General features: G+C 33.4%; 1 protein-coding gene across 3 annotated transcripts in view; it reads right to left on the bottom strand.

The window, feature by feature from the left end:
- Nucleotides 1-288: 288 nt before the first annotated feature.
- The window catches only part of ZC2HC1A (zinc finger C2HC-type containing 1A), a 53,603-nt gene continuing 41,088 nt past the window's right edge, over nt 289-12,803 (bottom strand). For 2 of the 3 annotated variants that reach the window (XM_025265207.3, XM_044928662.2), the window contains 3 exons: nt 9,424-9,492; nt 6,349-6,456; nt 289-2,803 (listed from right to left, as the gene is read on the bottom strand). In XM_025265207.3, coding sequence (XP_025120992.3) covers nt 2,638-2,803; nt 6,349-6,456; nt 9,424-9,492 — 343 coding nt within the window. In that variant the 3' untranslated portion in view covers nt 289-2,637. The remainder of the gene's footprint in view (nt 2,804-6,348; nt 6,457-9,423; nt 9,493-12,803) is intronic. The other variant, XM_044928663.2, reaches the window with a different exon arrangement.

Below are 12,803 nucleotides of genomic sequence, written 5' to 3' on the forward strand. Positions count from 1 at the left end.
AAAACACTTCAAAATAAAACAGTAGTAACTCCTTTTGAAAGCTGACAGCACATAAAAAAACTGCCAGTGAAAACTCTTTCTCATTAAAAAAAGTCTGTATTTTACTTTGAATATATTCTTACTATTTCAGTAGATTGCTATCTTTCTACCTGTGTCTGGAAAAAAGATACGACATCAATGAAAACCAAGTGGCATTTTTTTGCTTCATGTCTTTATTGAATAGGTTCAAAAATGAAGACATTATTTGTAATTTAAAAAAACAGAGTGAACAAGAGACAACAGCAGCCATACTACTCCTACTTTTCCAAGCTAATAACTTTCAGAATATTATATAAGCAATTTTTACAGTTTTAATTTAAGTTTAAATCATCTTTTCATTCTACCACACTGGAAAATACTTGTGAAAATAAATAAAAATAAAATAAATGATGCATAGATCTAGGAAAATTTCTTAAAAACTGAACTATTGCACAACAAATCAACATGAAAATAATATATGCAAGTAATATAAAAATGCATTTAAATACACTGCATCGATATGTTTCATAATTAATTAATATATTTCACCTACTTACTGTTTGTAACAATCTCTGGGTTTTGGAATTAGATGATTTCTTACCAACTCATTTCCATATAGTATACATTATAACATTTACTTGCCACAGTAAAATTCAGTGAGAAACAAACATGTGCCACTTTGTCTAAGATCACTTAGCTATCCCTTCCTTGGGCAGACAAAAATTATGTGATCTTTAAAAATATACTTGGAAGAAAATAGTGCTCAATTCTAGATAAAGCAAGAGTTTAAAGTTCTTTCTTTATATGGTTTCTAATAATTAGAACAGAAGAACATAAACAATTGAAATGGAACTCTGATATGTACATTATTCTCCTAAATTTATTAAAGCTATTCTAGTTGATGGAATAAGCTGTACTATAGTTTTTTTGAACTCTGACCCTTCCTTCTGGCCAATATGACTAAATAAAGGCAACCAGAAAAAAAAAATTATTGAAAGTCAGGAAAGGAACTATAATGTAAATTATTAATTTCCATTACCACTAAGTTATCCTCTGACCAAATGAAAAACACAAACAAAACAAAACAAAAAAACTAATGAATAAAATTATAAAGTTAAGTATAAATGAATTTCAGAGAAAGCTATAAGCCACAAATTTCTACCCTGATCCTCACAATTGATCAGAATCATAAACAAGAAGTTAGAGATTGCCTATAAATGATCTGCTGTACCTTTATAATAAGATCAAGGTTTGTTAGGTTTGATTCAACAAAAATAACTACTGAATTACTGAATTTGGCTGCACAAGCAACCAAAGGTATTTACTAGTAAATACAATGTTACACTGAAAGTGACAATGATTAAAAGCTGTATTTTAGTCAAAGTAAAGGTGAAAGTATAATTACATTTTTGTGAATGTTTAATTACATAATAAAGCAGCTATCCATTACAGCAATGCATTTTCAGAGGCTTTTTATTGTGAAGTAAATAGTGCTTCAGCACGAAACACTGGAAGAAAAACATGAGTAGGAAAAATTAAATATTAACATTCTCTTAACCTACCCATAAATACATATAACTATACTTCAAGTGACTAAAATTCAATTCTTTTTACCTGCATGCCCTGCACTAAGGATTAATTATCGAAGTTAACTGTTTATTAGGTGAGATGATCTGTTTTAAAATCCATTAATTTCTTCTAAATTCAAATACATAGATATAAATGCAAGATTTTGCAAGGAACTTGGTGCACCTTCTATTAAATAATTAACTTGCCAGCTTTGCAAAAATGAAGTAGCAAACTACTCTTCAGGCATGAGATAATGGGGAAAAAAGGACAAAAGTGAAATCTGAAGACAATCAGAAGTAGAAAGAATGTGTGGTAAACTTATACACACTGAGCAAAAAAAAAAAAAATCATTCAGTTATAACTAGAAAAAGAAACAGCTGTATTTTCAGCTTTGTGTCTCTGAAAAGGGAACTGCATAATTGTTTTAAAGAATTGAGTAAAAACCTCTATAGAATCAATAATACACTGAGTAAACAGCAACATACACAATTGGGGTTTTTCCCTCTCTTTTTAAAAAATATTTATAAAATTAATTATTAAAGAGCTCTACAGGAAAACGACACAACTAATTGTAACTAAAATATTCTCTCAGTTTCAAAAGTTCAAGCATTCCATCCTACAATGATACTATCTGAAAATAGGTCAATAATAAAAATGTTTATTCTGATGTCCTACTCAAAGTAATGATCATCTGAAAGCTTAGAGCGCTAAGCATTAACGCTGGATTGTTTGTCGAAGTATAGTAATGTACTTTAACAACAGAAAAGGAATACCTAAGTTAAATGATTCCACCTAAAGTTATTTTCTGACTGATAAGTAGGTATGTCCTTGAATGGCACAGCTTAGGTTATCAGGTATTTATTATATACAGTATATGTACACTCACATATATACACACACATTACACAGCCAAAGAATTATGCTCCAAAAACTTGAAAAAAAGTATTTTGAGTAATTTTAGCACGAAATCACTAGAGGAAGTGCTCTAGATGTCCAAGCAGCAATAATCATAAAATTCAGGACTTAGCTTTTTCTTTTTTTGGATTCTGTTCACAGAACCATTCTTCGAACACCACATTCACAGCAGAACTTTGCCCATTCTACAGGGTATTTAGTCCCACATTCATGGCAGAATTTTGGTAAGTGTCCCGCTGAATTTCCCTCAATGCCTTTAGTGTTTCCACCATTAAATGAAGAGATGTAGTCTCCATCTGGCCTGGAGAGGTACAGAGAGAAAGTAGAAACACAAAGTTCATGACAGTAATTTTCAATCTGTAAGCCTTGGGAAACAGAAAATAATACTATTAAGTAAAACTAAAAACTTCTTAATCTCATCATTAATGCTCTTGACGAACTGATGCTTTCGAACTGTGGTGCTAGAGAAGCCTATTGAGAGTCCCTTGGGCAGCAAGGAGATCAAACCAGTCAATCCTAAAGGAAATCAACCCTAAATATTCATTTGAAGGATTGATGCTGAAGCTCCAATACTTTGGCCACCTGCTGAGAAGAGCTGACTCACTGGAAAAGACCCTGATGCTGGGAAAGACTGAGGGCAGAAGGCAAAAGGGGCAAAAGAGGATGAGATGTTTGGATGGCATCATCAACTCAATGGACATGAGTCTGAGCAAACTCCAGGAGAAACTAAACGACAGGGAAGTCTGGTGAGTTGCAGTGAATGGGGTCACAAAGAGTCGGACACAACTGAGCGATTGAATTGAACTTTTCCCTCTTGTATTGAGTTGTTTGATTCTTCTGTAAAGATCTCTAATCTTTCTGTGATAATATACTGTCACTGTTAATGACTTCAATTCCCTGTCTTATTCCTTTATATACTTCAACCTGACTTATTTTATAAGTAATGTCTGAAGAATTTCAGTATCTTAAGTCTTGGGCACATGTGTTTGTTTTCTGCTGTCACTCATGACTGATTCCCTGTTTCTCTGTATGGCTTGAAATTTGTTTGTTTTGTAGTTCAGAATTGCAAGCTCATGTGTGTTCACCTGTGAGAATCAGGAGGCCTGGGTTAACAGCATTTCATAAGATGGTTCTTTCTGCTTTTGCTTTTCTAAGCTCCAAGGAAGCCCTTAAACCAAGAGTATCCAAGTTAAGAATTTATTAGAATATGCAGATGTTTTACTTTCAAACCTTAAACTCATATGAAGGCCCACCTATAGTTATGAATTATCAGTGGGAATTCACATCTCTCTGAGCCATGGCTAAGACAGACAAGTATCCTTGGACTCTTATTCCTGATTGTTTTTTTTTTCCCCTAGTCCAGCTTTCACTCAAGAGATAACCCTCTGAATACTGTGAGAGAAGGGTTAACACAACCTTTCTCCTCTTCTGTGGACACAGTTGACCTTGAGATAACTTCTCAGCTCTGTTTAATAAAAACCCAACAGAGGTGAAATGCCAGCGATGTTTCTAAGCAACAGTGTTTGCAAGCAGTTCACTGAAACTGGACATACCTGGAAGCTATGTCTATGATACTGCTATTATGAGATGCCAATTCCCTTTGGGAAAAAAGACTTCTACTTAAACTGACCCTATACCCACCTATGAGATCTTATTCTATTATACCTGGGCTGTCAGTTGGATAGCTGAGGAAGACAAGCTTCAGGAATGCTGCAAAGCCTCCCATGAAAGAGAAAACACCCAACACTGACCTGCTATCCTCTCATATTTCTGAAAACAATCCCAGTGACAAATATAATATACAGTCATATAAGTGCCTCTGGCTGAGTCTAAGAAGAATCTTTGCTGAACCTCTCAAGAATCCTGGCTTAGAGCAAGAGGCATGGTGGGAAGGGTGAGGAAAAGTTGTTTTTAACACTATTTTGTATAAGTACTAGAAGTCAATTCCTCTCTCCCCAAATTACCTTAAAACCCAACTCTCTATATAGTGAAGACCACTGAAAACCTCAAAAGTAGCTGCAGTGTCACAGTTAATTTACCAAATTGATCTCTAACCTTCTTCGTATTTTTTTCTTTAGAAATTTCCTTTGTTTGTTGAGAACTAAGCTATACATTCAGAAATATATATATTTTCTCTTTTATCCAGTATTTCCAGGTGTTCTATTTGGAAGGGTTGTCCAGGAAATGTAGTCTATCAGACTTTCAGAAAAAGAAATCTCTGAGAATTCTCCATCTGTTTTGGTTATAAGTATTTTTGTCTAGGATGGAGGTTGAGTCTTCAGATGAGTAAGGCTCAGGGCTTCCTATCAGATATAAAGCTCTAAAAAAAAAAAAAAAAAGGGAGAATATCCCAAACATTTTTTTTTTTTCCAAACATTTTTTAATGTGATTTTTGCTCCTGCCTGTTAACACTTTGTCTACTTCTTTGGAAAGATAAAATTATTCATTTATTCAAGCATATGTATTAAGTTTTCCATTCTGTAACAGAATGTTAATCTTACACTCAGCACTGATTCAAAGCACATGGTTCCACACATATAGAACACAGTACAGCCATAATCCAGGACTCTAAGAAACAGAAGTTCACTTCCTTATATGAATCAAAAATACATATCAAAGCCTCAGGTGAGACAAACAATACTTATTAAAGAACCTAGCTGAAAAGACAGCAACTTATCAATTCCTCTATGGTTCTCGTCTTAAGCACAAGCATCACTCTTAAAACTTTCTAAATGGCAGACACCCAGACCCCACTCTCCATCTGGGAGAGATCTCCACCTGTTTGGTTTTGGAAAGCTCCACAGATGCTTCTTCTAATGGGCAAAACCAGGAGGGAGAGCTAGCATCTTAGATACTTAAAAATCTATTCCTGGATTAAATATGAATAATGAATGTCTGTACATTATTATATACTTATAAAAAGCAGACAATATATATAGTTTCATATAACACAACCAATCACATTCAGTAGGATGTTAATTAATAAGTTAACCACTAAATTACACAGTGCTTCTATATGAGAAATCAGAGCAGAACTTCTAAGGTCTCAGGACTAGTTTTACTTTCTCAGAAAAAGTGATTTACTTTTCTGTTTCAGACAACAAGAATCATGTAACTACTCTTCTATTCTCCTGTACTTTGGCTACTACAACAAAGTGTATATGCCACTTTGTGGCCCAGGGCTGGCCTATCTACAGGTCTCATGACACAAACTTTGTAAACTAACCCCACTCTTTTTCCACTTTATCTTTTAAATCTCATCTTTCTTTTTCCTATTTTTCTTTAATTTAAAAAACAATGTTGTATTTCACTATACATTCTGTACCTTTCCTTAAAACTTTATGGAATAAGTTGGGATACATATGAAAAATAAAATATTTATAACTGGAATGATTTCATTATATGTTGCAAAACAGAGCCAATGTCAAAGCTGTGCAAATATTGTGACATATTAGAAAGGGATGTACATGGATAATCACAATCTCATCAGAGGAATTTAAATGTAATAAAATGCTGCTGAAAATTATAATAGCAGTAGTGTAAAAAGTCTATTATTCAATTTGAAGAGGTAAAAATAACCATGCTGCAGTTACAATTAAGACATAAAAAACACAAATGCACCCAGTGGTACTGAACAAACTGTATTTGAGTATTTACCATAAAAATTGCATCTACAAGGTATAAGAAAATACTATTTACACTCAAAACTAGGTCTTTATTGTATAACATTAAAGTCAAATTAAATCACACAGGAAAAATTAGATTTTCTATTAATAACCTGATAGAAATTTTTTACATGGTCTTTGGACCTATTTTTCGTTATTACAATATCAGAGCTAAACATACCTGGCCATGTAGCTATCACTGTATGTTTTTCTTTTGCTTGTAAGCACACCTGAGGCAGGATTTCGGGCCAAACTAGGTGGCGTGGAATTTCGAGGTTTGATGTTAGTCCTAGAAGACAGAAGAGATGGCATGATGAAAAAAAACTACTGAATAGTAAGCATTTCTTTCACAAATTGTTTATTAGAATGATTAGAAAAATAATTAGAAGCTATAGAAAGGTAAACTCAAAAGATTAAAATCCAAATAATTATTTCACAACCGAAATCCTTAATATGAAGTATAAGCCAAAGCATTTTGCATTGACTAAGATTATCTTGATGGTACATAAAATCATTAAAAAAAAATAAATATATATTCTTGACATGAAATTTATAAGTTAACATTTCAAATTTTTTAAAGTTTAAATCTACAGTCCCCTCAAACTAGAGGTAAGTCTTGTTGAGTGCCTAGAATTAAATAATAATGTTAGATGTACAAGATGTGGTTAAAAATTTTGCTAACCATTTTTAAAGAATAATATTCCATTTATGAAAGCCTGTTCTTAGAAAAAGCAACTGGAATGAATTGGTTAATATACTCTTGCCTCTAAAGATTTTAATTTCACCAACTATACAACCTGGGCTATCTGTTACCAGTAAAGTGGCTGATCATACCTTTTTGAAAATTCCGGAATCAAAGAACGCTTATATATGAGGTAAAAATGGTAAAATGTATAGGCTCTGGAATTCAGATGAATCTGGATTCAAATCCCAACTGCCACTGAACAACTCTGGGTCTGGCAATCTGAGTCCAAGTTCCCTCATGTATAACATGTGACCATCATCACTTATAGGAAGTCAAATATATAAAATGTAATTGATACTACATTTAGCATAGCGGAGGGTGATGATGGTTTTACTACTATTAGTATTGCTACTACAAGTTAACACTTACATTAACAGTGCTTACTACATTTGATGTAGCTGCATTTTTTTTTTCCTGGCCACACCTCACAGCATGAGGGATCTTAGTTCTCCAACCAGGGATCAAATCCAAGCCCCCTGCAGTGGAAGTGCAGAGTCCTAACCACTGGACCACGAGGGAATTCCTGTAGCTACATTTCTAATCACCTTCATATAAAATTTATTTAATCCTCATAATAATCCTATGAAGCAGTAAGGATTACTAATTCCATCTTGCAAAGGAGGTAACTGAGGCAAAGAGTAGTTAAGTAATTTCCCCACGGTGACAGATAAGTCATTGCAGAACTAGGTGTAAGATGTTCATTAGTGTTAGTTTCCTCCCTCTCTTTAGAAATTTAGTCAAATCTTTTCATTTCAGAGATAAGCAATACTGTGTTACATGATCAAGCAGAATCCTCTTTTAAAAAATGCCTTTGTATATTTTAAGTTCTCAAACTCTGGCAGAAATTCTTCCTTCCCTACTTATATAGCAAAGTTGGAGAGAGTCTCCCAAAATTTTAAACAGTTGTCTCCAAATTACATGCAGGGAGTAACAACATCTATTATTTTCCAAATGCCAGATATGATACCAGGTACTATACATACTTCGCTTTCTTTAATCTTCACAAAAATCCCTGAAGATATTATTCCCATTTAAAGTTGAAAAAACTCACAGTCACAGAGATTAAGTGCAAAGCTATTACATGGCTGGGCTTCCCTGATAGCTCAGTTGGTAAAGAATCTGCCTGCAAAGCAGGAGACCCCAGTTTGATTTCTGGGTCAGGAACATCCACTTAAGAAGGGAGAGGCTACCCACTCCAGTATTCTTGGGGCTTCCCTTGTGGCTCAGTTGGTAAAGAATCCTCCTGTAATGCGGGAAACCTGGGTTCAATCCCTGCATTGGAAAGATCCTCTGGAGAAGGGAAAGGCAACCCACTTCAGTATTCTGGCCTGGAGAATTCCATGGACTACAGTCCGTGGGGTCGCAAAGAGTAAGACATGACTGAGCAACTTTCACTCACAGTACATGGTCAGAGTGTTTGAATTTGAATTTATGTGGGTCTCATTCCAAATCTTATATTCAATATGCAATGATGTCATTCAAAGGGAGGCAACTTTGAATACTTAAACTATTTCTAAACTTTGACAAGAATCACCCTGGTGCATGTATGGGTTACCCTGCACCTCTTCAAATGGCCTTCAAACGCTCACTGCAAGTCCACCCACGAGGTGTATGCTACTCTACTTTCACACGGCCCCTCTAGGGATGTTGTAGAACTATCACATGCCTTTTTAGGAATTCAGTCTCTGAAAACTCCCTGCCAAATGGTGGCAGTTCCTCCAAGTGAGAGTCATAGAGGAACAGGATGGACAGGGTTTTTGGTTTTTTTGGCTCAAGAACAAAAACTTGTTAGAAATACTATCACCTTCATATAATGTACATATGAGATATATACACGGTACAAACATACCCATGCATATACACATACAACTTCATATCGTTATTCAAATAATTAGAAAATAATAAAAAATAATAAAATATAAGTTATCAACAACAGCTGTCATTATTCAATGCCTATTGTGTATTTTTAGTAACATCTATAAGGTAGAACTGGAATGCCAAGAACCATTTTGATCAGTACTTAAAATGTGATACTCCAGTCTCACACCGTCAACACATTTTTCTTCCTGGTCAGAGTCTGAAAGTGTTACCTTATTATGTGTCCATTGATACAATCTGCCTGCTACAGTTCAATAATAAAAGAAGGTCTAACTGCAATTGCACTTCCTCTACCCCATTGCTAATCCCTGTTTCTCTGAGATCTGCTTTGGAGGGTACAGATAGCAGGAATGGTGCAAAGAAAAAAAGCTCAGTGCACAAATTCTTCCTTCTAGAATTTATCACTGTTCTACTTAAAAACAACACAAGATGGCTGTTAATGATGAAGACTTTTCCCATCTTTGTTTTATTATATATCTAGCTAAATGTATTATTATTTATGGATAAGAGACTGTTGTGGTAGACTTTGGTTTAAAGGTTAATTAGGTGAGCTGTATTAAGTAATTTAACTTATGAGACCCTCAGTTCATCATTTTACGATGAGAGGGCAAGACCTGCTTTGGGGGCACAAACCTGTAAGCTTTGAAGACTTGTGCGGAGAGGTCCAAGACTGCCACTGCCACTCTTGCTTCTCCTCTCAGTCTGAAAGGCCAGTACAGAGAAGGGAATGTGTTTACTTCCCTGTGTTATGTGGAACTTGTAACTATCTAACACAAAGACTGAGGATCCCTGGATTGAATGTTTTCTAAGATCTCTTCCCTGCTTTTTGATAATTTATCATGTACTTAACTAAAAGATATTCTAGCAATATTATATTTATATAATATATGATATAATATTCCCTATACATTTTTAAATAATATTACTCCTAAAAAATAGTTTAATAAAAATAACAATTATTAAGGTGACTCATTTCAACCCTCTGAAAATTAAAATTTAATTTAAAATTTAAATTTTATTCAATGAATGCTCTAAAAATAGACATAGAATAGAAATGCTCATCAAAAATCAAGTGTTATAAATCCTAGAAGATTATTCAGCACTTCTTGGCTTAAAAATGATTAAAATAAAAAATTTTAAGTATAGGAATATACAAATTTATAGTATTTCATTATATAAAGCCTTTAAGGAAATAGCTGAAAAACATTAACCAAACTGAGTTATAAATACTTGCTTGTAAATGGGTAATAACTCATGTCTTCTGATGGCACTGTCTGATTTTGTATCGCTCTCATACAATCTTTGCATATGTCTTCCAGTTCAAAGTGGAGGGCCTAACTTGTCCATCTTACTATTAAAATATATAAAGGTGTACACATAAGGAGAATGCTACTGTTTCTTTATATTCAAAAAAAAATTTAAGACATTATTCTGATTCATTAGAAATCCACCCCCCCAAGCTCTTTCATAATTATCTAACTGCCAGGGTAAGGACTAATGTCAAAAAGAATCCTCAGATAGTTCATACAATATCCATTATTAAATATGAAAATCCTGATTACACAGGCCACGCTGCCAGTTTTGACAAACATATTAACATAATCCACACTTACACATAGCAGGGCAATGAAATCAATTAAAAAAAAAAAACTTAAGAAGGACAACAACTGTTTAAAATTTGTGAAGCTAGCAGTGAACTGCATGTTATTATTCTGGTACATAAATACAGACAGGATGCTTGTTCTTATGGAGCTCACAAATAATCTAATTGTCCCCTTCCCTGAATTCACAGAACTTTCCTATTTCTCAAATTTATCCAGAGAAACATTAAGCATGATCCTATGAAAACATTGATGGCAATTCTAAAAACTACATGGAAAAATTAGAAGTGGCCATGCCATCTCAAGCTAATATTTTTAACCAAAATTATAAAGGATTTTCAGCTACTGAATAACAGAAAACTGCAGGTTTGCAGAGATTTCATTACTTTATATCAAACAAACGATATTATCACCAATCAATATCCATTCAAAGTAGGGAGCAGGGAAAATTAAATTAATAAACTAGGAGTACTACCTTCAGTGACTACTGAAGGACACATCACTGCTTGATAACAAAGAGTTTTTTCAAGGGATTTTTGTTTACTCATTTAAATCCTGAGCACCCACTATGTATCAGGCACTGTGCTAAATTCTGGGAATACTGTGGTGAATAAGACAGACCTGATGCTTTCTTTGTTCTTATTACACAGTTTAGTGTCTCAAAAGAATCTGGTCATCCCTCTAGATAATAAGGATCTCTACAGATGGAAACATTTTATTCAGTTTCTCTTCCTTCAATATCGTATACACAGCCGGCATTTTGTTGTAAAAGTTGATATCAATACTCTGCAGGCGGTGCTGCTTTACATTAGGTGTTTACATCACACTCAGTAAAACATTTTAAAGAATTTTTTAAATGCCTCCAATAAATACATTGTATATTTATTATATACAAAATAACAAAACTTCTAAAATTTTTAAGATTAACATTTTACGCATTTTATTTGTGAGCAATCAGTAGAAAATTAACCTATTTAGAATTTTAATTAATAAATCAGATTTTTCTTTAAATTATATAATAACAATCAAAGCACTATTGTTCCAAATAGTATTTTTCTTACAAAAGGTATCTGTGGATTTGGAAAAAGAAAAGATTTTACTTTCTTCCTCAGAAAAAAAAGTTACTGAAATTAAAATTCAGAATTAAAATTTAGAAACATTTAAAACACGGATTCCTCTAATATGATAAGAACTACTAAAATCTAACAAATGATAAAACAAAGGAGGTGAGTGGAATCTAATAAAAATGTAAAGGGAATTCTCTATTGGGAATATTACATATCTTCTATACATGAAAGGATTGCTAGTATTTTCAGATTTTAAAAATGTAATTTTTTAAAAGGCAGATTTCAATGATGATTTTACTACCACATACCTGTGTTATGAAATTCAACTCAATCGGTTTGTCTACCCATGTATATGAATGTGTGTATATACACACAATTCAAATGTTACTTAGGCTGGTCTTCCCTGGTGGCTCAGATGGTAGAACATCTGCCTGCAATGCAGGAGACCCAGGTCTAGGTCTACCTATGTATATGTATGTGTATCACAATTCAAATGTTACTTAGGCTAAATGTTAGTAAATGTTGTTATTAAGCTCAAATCACTTCATTCCACTGTAGATTTCTATTGTTATGCTATGTTATTTTTAAGGTCTAACTAAATAAATTTTAAATGCTCAGTGAAATCAAGGTTATATAAGTTTACACATAAATGTATTTTATATGATTTTAATAAATATAATCTTTATATAAATTAATGATAAGTGCTTTTACATATAAAATTTTGCTTACATATTTGAAAAACCTTGAAATGATAGTCAGTGTTAAGGTTTTAAATAAATTTGAATTTATCCTGGGACCTAATTAAAATGAAAGTAAACCATCTGGACATCAAAGTAAACCATGGACAAGACAACCAAATGAATGGGAGAAAATATTTGCAAATGTTATGATCAATAAGGGGTTAATATACAAAATATATAAACAGATCATACAACTCAACATCAAAAGAGCAAAAGACCTGACTAGACATTTTTCCAAAGATGATATTTTCCAAAGCCAAAAGGCATAGGAAAAGATGCTCATTGTAGTTAATCATCAGAGAAATGCAAATTAAAACCACAATGAGCTACCAACTCACAACTGTCAGAAGGCTATCATCAAAAAGACCCAAATAACAAATGTTGGTGAGGATTTGGAGAAAAGGGAACCCTCTTATACTATTGGTGACAATATAAATTGGTGTAATCACTGTGGAAAACTATATGGAGATTTCTCAAAAAACTAAAAATAAAATTACCACATGGCCCAGTAATTCCACTCCTAGGCATACATCTGAAAAAACACTAACTCAAAAAGATACACACATCCCAACATTTATAGCAGCATTATTTACAATTGCCACGAT

This window comes from Bubalus bubalis, chromosome 15 (genome assembly GCF_019923935.1).
Source record: "Bubalus bubalis isolate 160015118507 breed Murrah chromosome 15, NDDB_SH_1, whole genome shotgun sequence".
In the NCBI taxonomy this organism is placed as follows: domain Eukaryota; kingdom Metazoa; phylum Chordata; class Mammalia; order Artiodactyla; family Bovidae; genus Bubalus; species Bubalus bubalis.